This window comes from Schistocerca serialis, chromosome 7 (genome assembly GCF_023864345.2).
Source record: "Schistocerca serialis cubense isolate TAMUIC-IGC-003099 chromosome 7, iqSchSeri2.2, whole genome shotgun sequence".
NCBI classification, from domain to species: domain Eukaryota; kingdom Metazoa; phylum Arthropoda; class Insecta; order Orthoptera; family Acrididae; genus Schistocerca; species Schistocerca serialis.
In genome coordinates, this window is record NC_064644.1 from 298,605,702 (window position 1) to 298,627,075 (window position 21,374).

Below are 21,374 nucleotides of genomic sequence, written 5' to 3' on the forward strand. Positions count from 1 at the left end.
AAACAGCCAAGAAATTCCCTCATAGTAAACAGTCTTGTCCCACAGTTACAGAGAAAAGTGTAGGTACGTATATTTTTGACAAGAGAGATTACATTCTTTTGAGGAGCCATTACCACGCAGAGATGGACGTCACTGCAAAACGTGGCAGTAGAACGCACAAACGGCGACAATCAAATGTTGTGGAGATTCGTGCGTCTGTGAAAAGATCTATTCGCGAAGCATACAACTACCACCGTCAACTGATATGGCAGAGAACCCGAGAAAATTCTGGTCATATGTAAAATCACTAAGGGGTCTAAGGCTTCCATTCACTTCCTTCTTGACCAGTGTGGTGTGGCAGTTGAAAATAACTAAACGAAAACCGAAGTTTTAAATTTCGCGTTCAAGAAATTGCTCACACAGAAGAATCGTACGCGTCATTGACCACGGAAAGACTCCTGTATGGATGACATTGTAATGAGCGTCCCTGATGTAGAGAAACAACTGAAAGATTTGAAAGCAAATAAGTCAGCAGTTCCGAATCAAATCCCATTTCGATTTTACAAACAGTGCTGTACGGCACTGGCGCCTTACCTAGCTTGCATTTACAGGGAATCTCTCGCCCAGCACTAAGTCCCAAGCAACTGGAAAACAGCGCAGATGACCCCTGTATACATAAGAAGGGTAAAAGAACGAACCCACAAAATTATAGACCAATATCCCTAACTTTGGTTTACAGCAGAATCCTTGAACATATTCTCAGTTCGAATATAATAAATATTCTTGAGGCAGAGAAGCATATGCCCACGAATCAGCATGGTTTCATAAAGCATCAGCCGGCCGGTGTGGCCGAGCGGTTCTAGGCGCTTCAGTCTGGAACCGCGCGACCGCTACGGTCGCAGGTTCGAATCCTGCCTCGGGCATGGATGTGTGTGATGTCCTTAGGTTAGTTAGGTTTAAGTAGTTCTAAGTTCTAGGGGACTGATGACCTCAGATGTTAATTCCCATAGTGCTCAGAGCCATTTGAACCATAAAGTATCGCCCGTGCGAAACTCAGCTTGCCCTTTTCTCACGATATACTGCGAACTATGGATGAAGGGTAACAGGCAGATTCCATGTTTCTAGATTTCCGGAAAAGATTTGACACGATGCTCTATTGCAGCCTGTTAACAAAGGCGCGAGTGTATGCAATAAGTTCACACATATGTGAGTGGCTCGAAGACTTCTTAAGTAACAGAACCCAGTATTTTGTCCTCGACAGCAAGTGTTCATCACAGACAAAGATATCGTCAGGAGTGTCCCAGAGAAGTGTGATAGGACTGCTGCTGTTCTCTGTATACGTAAATGATTTGGCTGATGGGTTGGGCAGCGCCTACAGTTGTTTGTTGATGATGCTGCGGTGTACGGTAAGGTGTCGAAGTTGAGTGACTGTAGGAGGGTACAAGATGACTTACACAAAATATCTAATTGGCATGATTGGTGGCAACTAGCTCTAAAAGGCGTCGTTTAAATATCTGGGAGTAACGTTGCAAAGCTATATGAAATGGAGCGACCGTGTGAGGACTGTGTGGGGAAGGCAGATGGTCGACTGTGGTTTATTTTGAGAATCTTAGGGAAGTGTTGTTCACCTGTAAAGGAGACCGCATATAGGACGCTGGTACGAACTATACTTGAATGCTGCTAGAGTGTTAGGGATCCGTACCAGGTCGGATTGAAGGATGACATCAAAGCAGTTCAAAGGCGGACTGTTAGATTGTTACTGGTAGGTTCGAACAACACGCAGGTGTTACGGAGACGCTTCAGGAACTCAAATGGGAATCCCCGGAGGGAAGGCGGCGTTCTTTTTGAGGAACGCTATTGAGAAAATTTAGAGAACTGGCATTTGAAGCTGACAGCCGAACGATTCGATTGCCGCCAACATATATTGCGCTTAAGGACAACGAAGATAAGAGGAATAAGAGCTCATACCGAGGCATATACAGGGTGTTACAAAAAGGTGCGTCCAAACTTTCAGGAAACATTCCTCACACACAAATAAAGAAAAGATGTTCTATGGACATGTGTCCGGAAACGCTTAATTTCCATGTTAGAGCTCATTTTAGTTTCGTCAGTATGTACTGTACTTCCTCGGTTCACCGCCAGTTGGCCCAATTGAAGGAAGGTAATGTTGACTTCCGTGCTTGTGTTGACATGCGACTCATTGCTCTACAGTACTAGCATCAAGCACATCAGTGCGTAGCATCAACAGGTTAGTGTTCATCACGAACGTGGTTTTGCAGTCAGTGCAATGTTTACAAATGCGGAGTTGGCAGATGCCCATTTGATGCATGGATTAGCACGGGGCAATAGCCGTGGGGCGGTACGTTTGTATCGAGACAGATTTCCAGAACGAAGGTGTCCCGACAGGAAGACGTTCGAAACAATTGATCGGCGTCTTAGGGAGCACGGAACATTCCAGCCTGTGACTCGCGACCGGGAAAGACCTAGAACGACGAGGACACCTGCAATGGACGAGGCAATTCTTCGTGCAGTTGACGATAACCCTAATGTCAGCGTCAGAGAAGTTGCTGCTGTACAAGGTAACGTTGGCCACGTCACTGTATGGAGAGTGCTACGGGAGAACCAGTTGTTTCCGTACCATGTAGAGCGTGTGCAGGCACTATCAGCAGCTGATTAGCCTCCACGGGTACACTTCTGCGAATGGTTCATCCAACAATGTGTCAATCCTCATTTCAGTGCAAATGTTCTCTTTACGGATGAGGCTTCATTCCAACGTGATCAAATAGTAAATTTTCACAATCAACATGTGTGGGCTGACGAGAATCCGCACGCAATTGTGCAATCACGTCATCAACACAGATTTTCTGTGGACGTTTGGGCAGGCATTGTTGGTGATGCCTTGATTGGGCCCCATGTTCTTCCACCTGCGCTCAATGGAGCACGTTATCATGACTTCATACAGGATGATCTACCTGTGCTGCTAGAACATGTGCCTTTACAAGTACGACACAACATGTGGTTCATGCACGATGGAGCTCCTGCACATTTCAGTCGAAGTGTTCGTACGCTTCTCAACAACAGATTCGGTGACCGATGGATTGGTAGAGGCGGAACAATTCCATGGCCTCCACGCTCTACTGACCTCAACCTTCTTGACTTTCATTTATGGGGGCATTTGAAAGCTCTTGTCTACGCAACCCCGGTACCAAATGTAGAGACTATTCGTGCTCGTATTGTGAACGGCTGTGATACAATACGCCATTCTCCAGGGCTGCATCAGCGCATTAGGGATTCCATGCGACGGAAAATGGATGATGTATCCTCGCTAACGGAGGACATTTTGAACATTTCCTGTAACAAAGTGTTTGAAGTCACGCTGGTACGTTCTGTTGCTGTGTGTTTCCATTCTATGATTAATTTGATTTGAAGAGAAGTAGTAAAATGAGCTATAACATGGAAAGTAAGCGTTTCCGGACACATGTCCACATAACATATTTTCTTTCTTTGAGTGTGAGGAATGTTTCCTGAAAGTTTGGCCGTACCTTTTTGTAACACCCTGTAGATAGTCGTTTTTCCCTCACTCTATTTACGAGGGAAACAGGTGAGGAAAGTAAGTGACTAGTAGTGGTACAGGGTACCCTCCGCCACGCACTATACTGTGGCTTGCGGAATAAATATGTAGATGTAAACGTAAAAATGTAGGGATGAGAAATGCAGTAAGGTTATTTTAAGAGACCGTCACCAGGCAGATAATTCATTTCCTGTATTTCTTCGTTAGTTATGTTATGTAAACGTAAAGAGAGCTATAATCTTGAAAACTGAGATAAACATTAAAGACGTTAACAAGTAAACAGAAGTATGCATTTGTGTTTCAGTATGGTCTGCAATTCCCAAATATTTCCCTCAAACAAACTGAATGGGCATCATGTATAGTATTATTACATCAAGGACATACAGTATACTGTACTACGAAAGTCATTTTATTCACTTTGTATTTCCAGTAGAAAACAGGAAACAAAAACTGTAGCTCGTTGTTTACTTTAAAGCACTAAGGTATCACATGCAAATATAGTCCAGTTTACTAACTCGTAAACGAGAAATTAATAGCTCTGTCCATAGTGCTGCTATAGGTCCTTGGGTCCAAAATGGGTGGCTGCCTCCGAGATGGCAATACTTTCTTTATTCAGGACTTTAATAAAGGCTGAATGCAGAGACATCTGTCGGTGCCTTCAGTATCCCAGGATTCACAACTTGTCTCTCTCGAAGAACTGCTTCTCATTACCAGTAGTCTACAGGGTGCAGCGATTAAATCCGGACAAGTGAAACTTTTTTAAAAAGCAAATTTATTAAAACAAAATACAAATGAAAATGACAATCCTTGTACGAGGGTTGAATGAAAAGTAATGCCACCACCCTCGTTAATTGGGTTTGGATGGGAATATTTTAATAAATCAAACGGTGAAACAATCTCTAGAATGTGATCTTTAATTACCAATATCCACTTTTCCACATAATAACCAGCCAATTGGATACATTTCTGCAAACGATGAACAAGTTTTCTGAAGCCGTCACGGAAGAAGTCGACATACTGTTTCCCCAATCACAGTCTCACAGTTCTCTCAGCATCTTTATCAGAAGCGTAATGATATCCCCGCAGATCGTCTTTCATTATCAGGAACAGATGGAAGTCAGACGGTGCTAAATCTGGACTGTATGGAGGATGCTGTATGGTGATGAGATTCAGTCTCTGGAATCCTGCTGTGGTGGCAATTTGTGTATGGATTGCCAAGCAAAGCAATAATGTGACCCACACGTTCTGTTGAAATACCGATTATGCTTGCAATTTCTCTCTGAGTGACACGACGATCGTTCTGAATCAATCTGTCAACATTTTGCTTGTGAAACTCAGTGGTTGCTGTCACAGGACGGTCCAACTCTTTGTTTGTCACGCAGGTCAGATGTTCCCGCCTCAACATCTTTAAACTTACTCTCCCAACGACGCACAGTACTCACATCAACACAATCACATTAACTGCTTTCATTCTCTGATAAATCTCCTTTGGGATGACACATTCTGCTGTCAAGAGCTCAATGGCTGCAAGTTGCTTAAATCGCATTGACAGACCGTCTGCACAGCGTTCCATTACTTTACACTGTAACAACACAATCGTTCAATGATAAAGCTTCCCACCAACTGGAGCTGTAGAGAAGAGGCTACGGAACAAGCCAGTACCTGCTGCATACCAATGCTGCCAACTGTTGAAGAGTTACGAAGTTGGAGACATTACTTTTCAGTCAACCCTCGTACATATAAGTATCGGTATCTTCAAAGAGTAATATACTCGATGTACCCCCCTCCCCCCCCCCCCCCCCTTCAGTCACAATGATTGCCTCCAATCTCGTCCTGAAGCAATAGCCGCTTCTTTAAAAAAGCACTCTCCATATTTGCGAATGCTGCTTCGAAAGCGGTGCATGGAGATACGATATTAGGGTGCCTCATCTTATTGTTAACTCTTTCGACTACACTCCAAACATAGTAGTCGAGGGGTTTCAAATGCGGGTTATTCGGAAACCGCAACTCCTTTGACCGGAACAGGTCAACATCATCCGAGAGCCAGTTGTGGACTATATGGCACATATGAGGTCCTCCTCTTCCATCCAACGCATTGTTCGCTCGCCCACATTCAATACTGACGCCAGATTTCTCAGCAATTGCCCCGGGTCCTCCGAAATCAGCACCTGAACCTTTTCATGACTGCCACAGTTCGCGACATGCATCTCGTTGAATGAGGTTTCCTCGCTGGGTTAGCCGAACCTTACCCAGACTTCTCTGAAGCGTTTTACTTAGCCACAATATCGTAAACAGCCCTCTCGGGTACACAAAGAATAGAACTATTTCAGAGGGTGAACGCACAGCGCGAAAATTTTCGATTATCCCGGCTCCTTGGTTGTACTCTGCACTTGTCCGTAATGTCTCGGCCATTTTGAGGTTATGACTGTTTACTAGATGCCATGCCTTTCAAGAAAGACAATCGCAACCTCCGGTGGAACTACGATATGGCGGGAAATTCAAACTGAAATTTGTCGGGATTTTATGCCGCACCCTGTATCCTTTGCATCTTCATCTCTGCATAACTGTTCGACCTAAATTCACTCGAAACTGCGTACTGTAGTTAACCCTTGGTCTGGATTTACAATTTTATACCTCCCACTGCCACAGACACACAATCACACACACACACACACACACACACACACACACACACACACACTTCACACCATTAACAGCGTCACTATTCTTTGATACCTCAGAAAGTCTATCAACCAATTCCTATTTTTCTCTCCTGTTGTGTCATAAAGATCTTTACAATACGATTCAGTGTAGATACATCCCCATCAGTTACTAGACCTACCCCACTAATCCTCAGCACTCGTCTGTTACAGTACATTTGAAATGCGTGTTTTCTTATCTGGTTGCCCTGTTTACTGACCATATTTGACTTCCACACAATGCAGAAAGTTTCGAAAAAGTATTCTAACTCTTACATTTACGTTTACTATTACATTATGTCTCCTCTCCAGAAAAGCTTTCCTTACTATTCAAGTCTGTATTTCATTTTCTCTTTACTCCTGCCATTGTCAGCTACCCAAACAGCAAAATACATTCACTCATCATACTTTTTAATTCGATTCTTTTCCATTACTTTTGTTACACTTACATCCAAAACACTATCCATTCCATTCAATTACTCTTCTGAATAATTTTCTATCTGTGACAAAATCACAATAACATCAGTAAACCTGAAAGTGTTTATTTCTTTTTCCTGAACTATAATTTCCTTTCCAAATTTCTCTTTGGATTGCTTTACTGCTTGTTCAATGCACAGACTGATGAACATGGTTGAACTACAATCCTGTCTGACTCCTTCCTCAGTTAATGCCTCACTTTGATGTCCTTTGGCTCTTACTGCCCTTCCATTGTATGGTCCTCTTGGTGCTGATCATGTCTGGTTTTGCCTTATCATTTTGGACACTCATTCTTTTCTGTTCCAGTGCTTTATACAACTTTTCATCCTTCACTATGTGGTCCCCTTCGTTAGGTTTGACCTACCATTCCCCTTCCAACTTCTACAGAAGAGAGGATTGTGAAGTGAAGATCTCCCAAGGTGGTGCACATCCCCCCTTTCCTGGCTTTCTATCTGCATACTTCCTTTTTGGTCCAATATCCAACAAACCCATTAGCCACCCCATTATGTGGGGGCTCATCAAGTACCTGCACAGTGGTAGCTCCCTGACTGTGTAGGGATTGCACTATTGATGCCAGAGCTGGAACTCCTCACATATACAAAAAAGTATGTCCCATCATTATTGGGGCATGGGACTCTGGGCAACAGTTAACCAGGCAGGTTGCCACTGCTGTGGCTCGGCAGCACCCATGGGGAGAGCCTGAATTCAGAGTGGGTGGTGCCAAGCTGGATGACTTGCCAATGAAGCGGCATAAACTTTCTTCCACTGGTGACTGCCTGGTCCCAAGAGTCTTTGCTGAAGAAAAGAATTACTTGAATGTGGAGAGAGATGATGCCACAATGTTTCCTTCCCTGGCTACACCATGGGAGAAATATGGGGCTAAGAGCCAAGGGTATACATACTCCTCACAATTCTTATCTTGTTCTAGAACCAACAGTGAGTCCTTTACGGCTAAAAAACCATTATTCTTTGTTGAACATCTTGAGGACAGATTTGGGGATGTATCAGCTATTTGAAAAATGAAAGTGGTTCAGTTCTGATGAAAACAGCATCCCCCACTCAGTTGCAGGTGCTGCTCACATGTGACAAACTATATAATATTCCTGTAACCATTACACCCCATAACAATCTTAATATCATCTTGGTGTCATCTACCATTGTGACTTTCTTTTACAGACCGATGACAAGTTACATGTAATTCGGCATGACAGGATATGCATTTTCTTTGCTGTGTCCAATGAGGATCATACAACAACAGGGTTAACACTGGGGCTTTTATCTTCATCTTTGGAGGTGACGCATTATCTGAAAAATGATATTTTATCAGTATTATTAAAACAGTATGATGCTTCTTCCATGCAGTGCTTCAGATGATGGGAATTTGGGCAGACGTCTTTGGGTTGTAATGCTAACACCATCTGCATGGACTGAGCACATCAGTTGCCTACAAACTTTACATGTGCCCTTTCCGCCATCCATGTTAACTGTGGGGAGCACCATTCTCCCTGTTCACTGGATTCCTCTCTTCTCTTCCAAAGAGAAACGAAACTCCAAGATTTCAAGACTCATCAGCAATCAAGAATAAATATTACCATTAAATTAACCTTAGCTATGAATACGATGATGTCATCCTCACCCTTCATGACTTCTACGTTGGGTCCTTGGGGTCACTCAACTACACCCATTCCCATGAGGATTGTGAGCCCTTCTCATATTGTTTCCCCCACATCCACTTTGATATCATTGACTCCCGATCCACCAGCAATGTTGATCACCAACCTTCAGCTGGAGAAACAACACTCTCCTCTGGTGTCTCTCTCCAGGAAGAGGTCCTTCAGAACACTTTCTTCCCAGCATTCTGCTGAACTGCTATTGGATACCAGCCAGTGGCTGAAAGAGCCATAGGTTGCTGGTTATGAGGCTTCACATTCCTCCTCTGCCCCTGAAACTGTAGCAGGAAGAAGAGGGACAAAAAGGAGACCTCCAACATGAAGTAAGTTCCAGTGTCACCATGTCCCTTGTTCCAACACTGTACCTGAGACAGAGGTCCTGATGGTCCCTATGGCGCTGTATACCCCTCCCCCCCCCCCCCCCGCCCCCCACACACACACACAGAACCTGCTTCAGAACTGTTATGTATTTATGCTATATCGTTGTGAGCAGTGGCAGCAGACAACTGTGGGGCATGACATGCCACCAAGGTCCCTTCACTCCCCCACAAGATACTCATATCAATGACCCTCTAGTGGAACTGTAGCGATTTTTTTTCCACCATCTAGCTGAGCTTCAACATCTCTTATGTGTTTCCTCTGCTTGCTGCATTGCCCTCCAGGAAACTTGGTTTCCAGTATTGCTAACGCATTCCTTCCATGGCTATTGAGTCTATTTTAAGAATAAAGCTGACTATGACAGAGCTTCAGGTGGAGTTTGCATATACGTTCTGGACTCCATCTACAGTGAACACTGTCCGCAGCTCATGGTCGTGCGGTAGCGTTCTCGCTTCCCATGACCAGGTTCCCGGGTTCGATTCCCGGTGGGGTCAGGGATTTTCTCTGCCTCGTGATGACTGGATGTTGTGTGATGTCCTTAGGTTAGTTAGGTTTAAGTAGTTCTCAGTTCGGGGGGACTGATGACCATAGATGTTAAGTCCCATAGTGCTCAGAGCCAGCCACAGTGAACACTTGCCACTTGATATGCCCTTTGAGGCTGACGCTGTTCATGTGAGGATGCCTCTGGATTTTACTATCTGTAATGTGTATACACCTCCGAATGGTGAAGTGTCTCAGAACGTATTGTCTACCCTGATTTCTCAGCTCCCCCACCCTTCCTGATTTGGGGTCACTTCAATGCCCATGACCCTTTGTGGGATGGAACTAGGACCACTGGTTATCAGAACTTTGTTTGTAGAGATTAATCTCTGTCTCTGGAGTGCTGGCGACTCCACACACATAAGTGTAGTGTCAGCCATTGATCTTCCCACTGACAGCCCTGGTCTTCTCCCCTCTATCCATTGGAGAGTCCATTATGATTTGTGTGACAAATAGTTCAAATGGCTCTGAGCACTATGGGACTTAACATCGGAGGTCATCAGTCCCCTAGACTTAGAACTACTTAAACCTAACTAACCTAGGGACATCACACACATCCATGCCTGAGGCGGGATTCGAACCTGTGACCATAGCAGCAGCACGGTTCCCGACTGAAGCACCTAGAACTGCTCCGTTATTTGTGTGACAGTGATCATTTTTTGATTGTCTTGTTTCATCCTCAGTATCACTTGCCTGGTTTTCAAAGTGGATGGGTTCTTGACAATGCTGACTGGGATGCCTTTGCCTCTGTTTTCACCATAAGCATCCCAACATGTGCAGGTACCGATGTGACTGTCAGCACACAACTGGAGCCCCACAAGGGGCTCACCACTCTTTGGCAGGTTTGTGCTTGGCTACCACAAGGCCCCAGCCCTTGCAGCACTTTTTTCCTTCCATGCTACATCTTTATCGTCTTGCTATACATTTTCCCCTCCCTTGGGGAACATGTCTGGGGCATTATTGGGAATGTTCTGCATTCTGTTGCTGATGTGTGAACAGTCTCAACTTTGTTTTTGGCTCCATTTTCCTTTCTGTGTTTCCCTCCTCTCGTTCCTCTGCTTTGGTGTTTGAGGATCTTTTTTTTTGTTCTTCCTCCCTGTGCACTCCTGAAGGCCACCCCATGCGTCTGAAGTGTAACAGGTGATTGGATAATGCATAAGTCCCATCCCCGGGTCAACAGGTAGGGTTCCTGCATACCCCCTGGTACAGGCCAGGCCCAGGGAGGGGTGACTGCCTGAGCTGTAATATTCCCAAATTGCCGATTGGTACCTCCATCAAGTGTTCGGGAGGTATGACCTGAGGTGTGAACAATCACCTAAGGAGGGTGCACATCCTTGTGAAGGGGCCCCCAGTCAGAAGGAGCGCACCATCAGAGACACTGGCAACAATGGGGGATTACCTCACGATGAGTCAATCGTAGTCCCCATTGATGTCTACGAAACATATACGTAATGAGGCTACTGATTTGAAGACCGTTCCTGCTGCAAAATGGTTCCTTGTGGTGTCACGTACTGAAGACTGTCAGTCTTTTGCCATTGTCAATCCATTTATTATCCAGAAAGGTGTTGATGCAATTGCTGGCCCTGTGAAATCCTGCACTCATCTATGGAATGGCGCTCTGCTTTTGCAGATGGCTTCTGATTCTCAAACACAACAACTGCTTGCTGCCTCGCTTCTCCATGGCTACCCTGTTTGTGTCGAGGCACATAGAATTTTGAATTCTTCCGGTGGTGTAATTTACACCAGGCTGCTTGATGGTCTAACTGAGGCTGAAATACAATTTCACCTCTCTGATCAGGATGTCATTGCTGTCCATCGTGTAATGAAAAAGGTCTATTCCTCCTTGGTGCCCACCCACACTCTTTTCCTCACCTTTGATATGGTGGTGCTGCTGTCTAAGATCAAAGCAGGCTACGAAATTATCACAGTCCGTACATTCTGAATCTGATGCACTGTGGCAGGGATGCACACGAGGGTGAATGTCCACCTCCTTCTCCCTGCCGAATGAACTGTATGCCACCATGCCGCCTCCTCTCGGGATTTTCCCGTGTATCTAGATGAGCGGGCTGTTCAAGAGATTTGGGTGAAGGAAAAAGTGCCTTACCCAGTAGATCGCAAGTTACTGGCTAGTCGCAAACTCTGTGTTCTCCCGTCTGGCACCTATAGTTCTGTTCTTGTTACCCCTTGCTCCATGAAGGATGTGGCCACACAGACATGACCTCAAATTCGGCTCTGAGGTTGTGAAATCTCAACAAAAAAAAAGGTAGCATCATCATCCCCCCATCCTGCTGTGCAACAAACCATTAACCTCTCGACACAAGGGGCAAAGCCACCCACAAAACAACCAGCATGCAGGAGAGGTCAGAAGGAGTACTCCTGTGAAGACTTCCTCCATCCCTTCAGCCACACAACACCCAAGTCTTCCTCTAACCAGAAGAGCTCAAAGAAGTCCACTAAAGAGAAACGGTTTTCTCCTTCGCCAACTCGAAATCCAGCTTGACGGTGTCGCCACGTGGTCCCTTAGCCTGGCTGGCCTCTGTCTCGCAGGTGCACACCATCAACCGTTTTTCAGTGTTGGACTCCACAGATGGACTGCACAAGCACGCCGATGCTTCTGAGGACCCCATGGAACAGGATCCTCCTGCTTCTGTGCCTTCTAGTAGCGACTCTACACTGGTTGTCACTCGGCGGCCGCTGAGTTGACATCCCTCATCTCTTCCTCCTCATGACTGTCCTCCAATGCAACATTCGTGGCTTTTGGTCCCACAAAGAAGATTTACAACTGGTTTTGGCATTGCAGTATCCCCTTGTACTCTGCCTTCAGGAAACGAAATTATGCCCACACAACTGCTTTGATCTTTCACATTACTTACCGATTCGTTTTGACCTTCCCCCTGAGGTTGGCATTCCATCTCATGGGGGCATTATGCTGCTCATACAGGGTGACTTTCATAGTCAACCCATCTCCCGACTACCCGTCTTCAAGCTGTTACAGTTCGCCCTTTTCTTCACTGCCTGACTTTTTCCCTCTGTACCATTTATGTCCCTCCGTCAGTCGCTGTCACCAGGACAGACTTTCTTCAGTTTATTGGGCAGCTACCCCCCCCCCCCCCCCCATCCCAACCCCTGTTTTTGCTACTCGGTGACTTTAATGCACATCATCCCATTTGGGGTTCTCCCAGGACCTGTCAGAGGTGCCCTCTTGGCTGACCTTCTTAACCAACTTAACCTGTTCTGCCTTAACACTGGAGCACCCACTTCCTTTCCGACTCCTCACACACCTGTTCGCATTTGAACCCATCCTTTTGCACTTCCCAGCTTGCACATCGTCTTGAGTGGTCCTTTCTTTTTGACGTCTACTCAAGCAACTATTTCCCATGTGTTCTCCGTCTGCTGACTCCTACCCCATCCGTATGCATGCCCAAATGGCAGATTACTAAGGCTGACTGGCAGACTTACTCCTCCCTAGCGACCTTCGAAGAACAAGATTTCCCCAGCTGTGATGACCAGGTGGACTATCTCACCAACCTTATCCTTACTGCTGCAGAATGTTCCATTCCTCGCACTTCCTTTTTACCACGTCGTGTCCCAGTCCCTTGGTGGACTGAGGCATGCCGTGACTAAATTCACGCATGGAGACGTGCTCTCTGCATTTTTAACTGCCACCCTATGCTGGAAAACTGCATTCATTATAAATAGATGCGTGCAAGGTGTTGTCGAGTTCTTGGGGATAGCAAAGAGCTAGCTGGATTTCATTCACTAGTTCTTGTAACAGTTCCACACCTTCCTCTGTCGTGTGGGCTCTGACAGCTCTCTGGAATCAAGATCCATTCCCCAGCCATTTGTGGATGATCCGAGCTCCTCCCACTATCACCCTGCCTTCATCCATTGGAAACAGGTGGAGGAGGCTTGGGCGATACCCTTCTCTTCTCAGAATCATGAGTGCTACAATGCCGCCTTTACTATGAAGGAGCTAGATCATGCTCTCAGCTCAAACTGATCCTCCGCCCCAGGATCAGACACCATCCACATTCAGATGTTGCAGCACCTCTCTCTTTTGGGCAAGCATTTTCTGCTTAACATGTACAACTGCATCTGGTCTGAGGGAACATTTCCTGAACGCTGGCATGAAGCCACGGTCATACCCGTACCTAAGCCCAGTAAGGACAAAAGCCTTCCTTCTAGCTACCACCCCATCTCTCATACCTGGTGCGTTTGCAAGGTGATGGAACTTACGATTCATGCCCGGCTGGTGTGGTGACTCGAGTCTCGCCGTTTACTAACAAATGCACAGTGTGGATTTAGAGTGTGGCATTCTGCAGCTGACCATCTCTTTACTTTGTCCACCCATGTCATGAATGGTTTTCTGTCGAAATCCCAGACTGTGGTTGTGTTTTTCAATTTGGAGAAGGCCTACGACACCTGCTGGAGAACTGGTATCTTCCAGACTCTTTACATGTGGGGCTTCTGTGCGAGCCTGCCCTGTTTTCTTCAAGCATTTTTTTTGAGACCAAGTTTTCAAGGTGTGTGTGGGTTCTACCTTGTTGGACACCTTTATCCAGAAAATGGTATGCCTCAGGGTTCCATCCTGAGCGTCATCCTCCTTGCCATCACCATTAACCCTATAATGGCCTGTCTCCCACCGCGCATCTTCAGCTCCCTTTTTGTCGATGATTTTGCCATCTATTGCAGTTCTCCATGGACCTGTCTCACTGAGCGGCGTCTTCAGCGCTGTCTTGATTGTCTTCATGCCTGGAGCATCGACAATGGCTTTCGCTTTTCCCCTGACAAAACCGTCTGTATGAATTTCTGGCAGAGCAAATAGTTTCTCCCACCATCTCTCCATCTTGGGCCTGTTGCCTTCCGTTCGTTAACACTACAAAATTCCTGGGGTTCCTGCTCGCTAGGAAACTCTCTTGGTCCTCCCGTGTATCTTACTTGGCAGCCTTCTGTATGCGGTCCCTTAATATCCTACGTCTCCTCAGTGGTATTTTCTGGGGTGCCGATCGAACCACCCTCATCCGTTTGTACCGGTCCCTCGTCCGTTCAAAACTCGCCTATTGGTGCTTTGTTTATTCATGTGCACGCCCATCCCTTTTTTGCTGTCTCAACACTATCCATCATCATGGTGTCTGTTTGGCCACAGGTGCCTTTTACACCAACCTGGTTGAGAGTCTGTATGCTGAAGCTGCTGAACTACCACTGTCCGACCGCCGTGACTTTCTCCTCAGCAGGTACACATGCCTTTTGTCTGTCATGCATGGCCACCCCTCCTATGCCTCCTTCTTTAATGATTCCTTTGATCATCGGTATGGGGCTTGTCCCTCTTCTCCGTTACCTCCTGGAGTCCGTGTTTGTACTTGCTATGGTGGCATAACTTCACGGTACCTGCAACCTTCCCAGTGGGTATGAACCCTCCACCACCTTGGCTTCGTGAAGTGGCCCATGTTAACCTTAGCCTCCATTCGCTTCCTAAGGACACTACTCCAGTCTCGGTCTATCGCCTTCAGTTTCATGACCATGGAACTTCATGATAGTACCTTTGTATACACTGATGGCTCTTGGCCTGACCATGGGGTCAGATGTGCCTTCATCATTGACACCCCCGTCTTTAGACATCAGCTTCCGGCACATTCCTCAATATTTACAGCCAAGCTTTTCGCCTTGTATCAAGTCACAGAGTTCATCCGGTGACACAGCATTCCCAATTGTATCCTCTGCTCAGACTCACTCAGCGCCCTCCGAAGTCTCTGTGCGCTGTACACTGCTCATCCCTTAGTGCAGAGGGTCCAGGAAAATTGTCACTTGCTCACTCTTGGTAGAACTAATGTCATGTCTCTGTGGGTCCCTGGTCATATCGGTCTGCCAGGAAATGAGGCTGCTGACACTGCTGCCAAGGCTGTAGTCCTCATACCTCATCCTGCGAGTACCTATATTCCCTCCGATGATCACTGTGTTGCTGTCTGTCATGAGGTGGTGTCCCTTTGGCATCACTAATGTTCCTCCCTTCACAGGAATAAGCTTCGGCTTATTTAGCCTCTCCTGGTGCCTTGGACAACCTCCTCTCAGCCCACCCACAGGGAGGAGATTATTTTAACTTGGCTGCATATTGAGCGCTGCCTTTTTAGCCATCGTCATTTTCTCAGTGGTGCTGTCCCACCACTTTGTACGCATTGCGCCCAAATTTTAACTGTCTGCCACTTCCTGCTGGAATGCCCCTTTTTTAACCATTTACATTCCAGCTTGGGTTTGCCATTTGATTTATCAGCCGTTTTAGCGAATGATGGGCGGGCTTTCGACAGAATTTTACTTTTTATCCACTGAGGCAATATGGTGAAAGTCATTTAATTTTTAGTTTTGGACCACCGGTTTTGTATGATATTTTTTTAGCCCTTTTTCCACGTGCCTGGTTTTAGCTGTCTCCTGTTCTGTTCATTGGGACTGACGTGTAGTCATTTCCCTCCTCTCTGTGAAACACAGCTGGAGCCATTCTATTGGTAGCACACTTAGCGATCTCCTATTCCTCAGGATCCCCCGCATCAGACAATAATATCCTGGTGGACTTCCAAAATCACCATGACCATTAAAGATCACAGACAGGTTCTCCAATGCCATAAGTGACATCCATCAATGGAGCACCTCGTTGTTTTCAAACAGCTCCACGTTTTGATCCACCACCTAGTAACAAGACAGAAACATGAAAGAAAGCTAGGAACAGTGTGTGTCTACCAGCGGACCATGTACTCCTCCTTCACAGGTTTGGGCTTATGTTCAATGCCTCTGTGGACACTAGCCCATCACAGATTTACCTGGTGTCTCCATGAGTAATGGGTTGCCTAAAATTACCCAAATGCTATCACTGAACATTTTGCTATGTGCTATGCTTGAGCCTATGCATCTGAGAATTATCAGCCTGCATTTCGTGTCCTCAGGCAGCATGAGGAGTCAATTCACTTACCTTTCACTATATGTCAGTTGGAGCCATATAATGCTCCATTTAGTGAATGGGATTTTCTCGGTGCATAGACCTTTTCCCTGACGTGGCTCCAGAGCCAGAGTCTGCAGCTCGTGGTCTCGCAGTCACATTCTTGCTTCCCGAGAACGGAGTCCCAGGTTCGATTCCCAGCAGGGTCAGGGATTTTCACCTGGCTCAAGATGACTGGGTGTTTGTGTTGTCCTCATCATTTCATCATCATTAATCAAAGTGGCGGTTGGGAATTTGTACGGGCGCTGATAACCGCACAGTTCAGTGCCCCACAAACCAACCATCATCATCATCATCATTATCCAGAGCCAGACTGCAACCATGGCCAAATGTTCAAATATCTGTTGGCAGATTGCCAATGTCACATCCTTGCCAATTTCAACTGCAACTGGAGTGAGGGTGAGATCCCATGATTTGCCCTTTCATTGATGTGCATCTTATAAGCTCTTTTCAAGATTCTGTCCATTCTGTTCAACTGCTCTTCCATGTCCCTTGCCATCTCTGACAAAACTACAATGTCACTGGCAAACCTCAAAGGTTTTACTTCTTCTCTCTGAACATGAATTCCAGTTCCAGATTTCTCCTTGGTTCCCTCTGCTGTGTGCTCAGTGTACAGAGTGAATAACATTGGGGATAGGCTACAACACAGGACTGTTCTGACAACCCTATCTCATTCCGTTCATAGCTAATGCTTCCCTTTCAAGTTCTTCGACTCTTTGCAACTGCGGTCTAATTTCTATGCAAGTTCAAAATAACCTTTTGCTCCATGTATTTTATCCCTGTTACCTCCACAATTTCAGAGAGTATAGTCCAGCCAATACCATAAAAAGCTTTCTCTAAATCTACAAGTGCTATTATAAAATAAGGTTTGCCTTTCTTCTACGATGGGCAACAGCCCTACCGCGGTGGATTCGCTGGTTCCCGTCAGATCACCGAAGTTAAGTGCTGTCGGGTATGGCCAGCACTTGGATGGGTGACCCTCCCAGCTGTCATGTGCTGTTGCCATTTTTCAGGGTGCACTCAGCCTCGTGATGCCAATTGAGTAGCTACTCAATAAAATAGTAGTGACTCCAGTCAAAAAAAAGCATAACAACTGGGAGAGTGGTGTGCTGACCACATGCCCCTCCTTTCCACATCCTCAGCCGAGGATCACAAGGCTGTCGGATGGTCCGGATGGGCCACTTGCGGCCTGAAGACAGAGTGCTCTCTTCTAGAATAAAGTGTAGGGTTGATATTGCCTTGTGTGTTCCTACATTTCTCTGTAGATATAGGCAGTGGTTTGCTGGTTGATGTTAGTTAACAGCAAGAGGTGTAGTACTTTTTGCAGTGCCCCACTCCTACAGTGCTGTACAGAGCATGCATCTCTGCTCTGCTGAGCAAACAATTGATGTTCCATTGTAATCACTGGATACAGCACTTTCCTTAGTGAAGCCCAGGTAAAAGAATATTTTAAGTATATGACACAAATGTCTGCATGCTCTCAGACATTCCTTGAGTAGAAGATGGGGCTAAAATATTTGATACAATAGTCAACAGCCACACAACATTGTTAATTTCTCAAATTCATAAGGTATTAGAATTTCAACATTGTAAGTCAGAACCACAAGGTAAGTAATCTAAACTGATGCTACTAAAAATTTCATCTCACCAGTTTCTTCTGAAATTACTCAATCCAAATTTTAAACAGAGAAGCCTAACCTAATGAAAGTGTTTTGTGTCTCATACTTCAGTTACATGTTTCTTGCCAAACTTCAACTTAATACCATGGCAGTTATAAAATCATCGAAAAACATGTAATATCTCCAAAAATCCTTCATGTTTTTTAAATTTTCCAGAACATTATTTTTTTTCATCTGTCAATACTTAATGATAGAAATGTTGTTATAAAAACAATTATTATTGCTGTCAATAATGCCTGTGCAGTGAACATGTCATAATAAAAAGAAACCATTGTATGGCACTGACTGAATACAGAGCACCTTATAAACATCAGAGAGTAATGTAAGAAAGTTCATGTTTCCTTATCCACACTGTGAAGTGCTGTGTGCATGACAGTCAGTTTTGTAAAATGAGCACAGTTACATGTGTGGAGCATGCCAAAAAGGAGCTGTTTCATTTGGATGTGCAGATGACCACACCATGAATAAAGTTACCTGATTTATTGGTGTATCTGTGTAAACTGTCCAGTGTGTCTGCAAGGAATAGTTAACACTTATAGTCATGTAACATGGCATAAAAACAGTGGTCCTTAAAAGATCCTCACTGACAGGAACCAGAAATGAATGTCACACATTGTCAATAATAGACAGACAAAAACCAGACAGGAATTGCTAATGGCAGTGAGCGTAAGGCCATCTCAACCAGTTTCCAAGGGAACACTTTAAATGGAACTGCATGTAAGGGACATTTAGATTATGGCCATTGCTCATAGTGCTACATAAAGCTGCATGTCTTCAGTGTAGTAATTGCATTTGAACAGACATAATTAACATTACTATTTCTCTTACAGAGCTATCTGATGCCTCTCATAGAAGCAGCGAGTCTCCTGTAATAACGTCTACAAATCTCTCAGAAATTGTAGTAAACCCTGGTGAAAATTATACTATAACATGCAAGGGTGATACTCCTGTAATCTGGATCTACCCCAACATTTCGGTAAGTTCAAACAAAGTCTACATTTCTTTTTTGCCTTTGCACACAAGAGGGGCCTTATTGATTAAGTGGAATTTGAAACAGAAGTTATTATCTTTCATAATGACTGATGAAGATGACAGAGCTGCATCCTCTTCCTTTTTATCACTTGTCTGTAACTACAATTATTAAAAATAGAAACTAGTAGAAAAGAACAACCAGAGCAGATGAAGGCATCTCAGAAATAAGCTTCAGATTAATATGAGGTACCATCAGATGAATTAAGTTTCCAGACGCCAAAATAATAAATCAGATTAAAGAGCTAGCAAGCATGATTCTTGAGATGTTTCTGTTTATGGAGCCTCACACACAACCCACAGATAGCAGTCGATGCCAGTTTGCATGATCTGACTATAGATCACACATCTGTAAGCAAATCACAGATCACAGTGGTCAAAAATTGCAGATCACATTGGTCGATCGAAGATTGCCCATAAAACAAACTGCTGAATTGCTTGTGACGAAATGAATCACCCATGTGCAGCAATGTGGCTGACTGGCTATGGTTGTTTGTCTAGTAATTACACTATGGTTATTAAGCAAAATTGTGTAGTTTTGTTTTGCTTTGGTATGCCCATGTGGAATAAATAAACTGGAGGGAAAAAAAGTTCCTAGACCATTTTAGAGGTTTCCAGTTCACTCAAGATTTATTTTTGCAACAGTGCTTATGGAATACATCAAATGATTACATCTACAGATCAATAGCACAAGAGATACTGAGGTACCAAGTATACAACCATGCTGTAACACCTACATCGATATTTGGTGAGGTGAATACTGTCCTCGGATATTTTATTCAGTGCTTTCTCAACCTATTCATGTAGTTCTACAAGACTTGTTCGTTGATGAGTTGCACAAATCACTTCTTGTCCACACATGCTCTATTGGAGACAAGTGTGGAGACCATGCTGCCTATAGAAGTTGCTGCACATCTTGCAGAGCACATTGAGTTTCATGGGCAGTGTATGGTTGAGCATTATCCTGTTGGAACAACACATTACGTTCCTGTTGCAATAATGGCAAAAGGATGAACCTAACAACATTCTACATGTACCAAATGCTGGTTAGTGTCCCCTCCAGAAACACCAAAGGTGAACAAGAGCTGTAGCTTGCTGCACCACACCATAAGACCTGAGTTGGGGCCATTGTGTTTTGGACGAATGCACTCTGTGAGACAGTGCTCACCAAGTCTACATTGCATGTGCAAATGACCATCACTTGCATGCAGGCAGAATCTGCTTTCATTGCCTAAGATCATGGTGCACCCTTCCATCTTCCAACTGATGCTCTGTTGGCACCATCTGAGCCATGCATGTCAGTGCTGTGGAATTAGTGAAATATGGGCTATACATGTGCGTGCCTGTATTCCCAATGCTAATGTCCAGTTTGCAATAGTTCTTGCTGACACGTCTGGCCTCTCAAGCCCTCTTATCTGTGGTGTAGTATTTGTACGATCTGCCACAGCAGGTCTTACAAGCGTCTCCATGACATGGTTGCCTGCTTGCTTCACAAGTTTGCTACCACACTGAGCCTTGTGGCTGTGAGCATTCTCTGGTAGCTGTGTCACTACTCTATAAGTTGGTGTACGACACTGAAACCATTATCAGTACATTTACTATCCCCTGGGTGGCATACGGCATTACTGGATCAAAATTGACATGTTTCCAGGTGTACTAATTTTTTTCCAGCAGTGTATTTTACTCTGAAAAGTGTCACTGAAGGTGGAATCTGTGTACGTACATGATGAAAGGTCCCCAGGATGCTGTAAAATTAATATTTATAAAACATATATTTGAAACACCAAGTGACCAGAGGGTTGGCAAAGACATTAATTATGAATGCGCAATAAGGCTCAGACAAATGAAATACATTTTCTCATTCAGTTTGTTGTACAGTTCTTTGTTTTAGACAGACACGTGTGTGTGTGTGTGTGTGTGTGTGTGTGTGTGTGTGGTGTGTATGAATAATATAATGTTAAAGAGCAACATTAAGCATTTTATTTACTAAAGAAAATTACAGGAAGAGGATTTTAATGATTACGAGAAGCGCCGGTTTCCCCGGAGTCCCATTAGTTATGTGGAAGACTGTTTTCTACCAACAACACTGGCTGTCACATCTGTGTGTCCACTGACAGCTAGACTTGTCACAGAACTGGCCGTCAGTTCAAATTGGCACTCTTCATCAAGCTCTGTAACTTGTGTGGTGTTCAGCACTTCCAAACCACAGCATCTCAAAGCAATGGCTTATTGCAGTGCTAGCACAGCATACTTAAAAGAGCACTCATATGTCATGGGGGTAATCTGATGGAATCCCTGCTGTGGATGCTCGTAGACATGCATTCAGCATATATGGCAAAACCTCCATGTCTTCTTAGCTGAAATTTA

The 21,374-nt window shown here is 44.8% G+C and overlaps 1 protein-coding gene and 1 pseudogene across 6 annotated transcripts in view; both read left to right on the top strand.

Annotated features, from left to right (window-relative positions):
• Positions 1-21,374, top strand: part of LOC126412521 (vascular endothelial growth factor receptor kdr-like) — an 864,770-nt gene that overhangs the window by 366,389 nt on the left and 477,007 nt on the right. For all 6 annotated transcript variants that reach the window (XM_050082152.1, XM_050082155.1, XM_050082154.1 and 3 more), the window contains exon 2: positions 18,809-18,954. In XM_050082152.1, the coding sequence (XP_049938109.1) occupies positions 18,809-18,954 (146 nt within the window). The remainder of the gene's footprint in view (positions 1-18,808; positions 18,955-21,374) is intronic.
• Positions 17,187-17,304, top strand: LOC126413672 (5S ribosomal RNA; annotated as a pseudogene).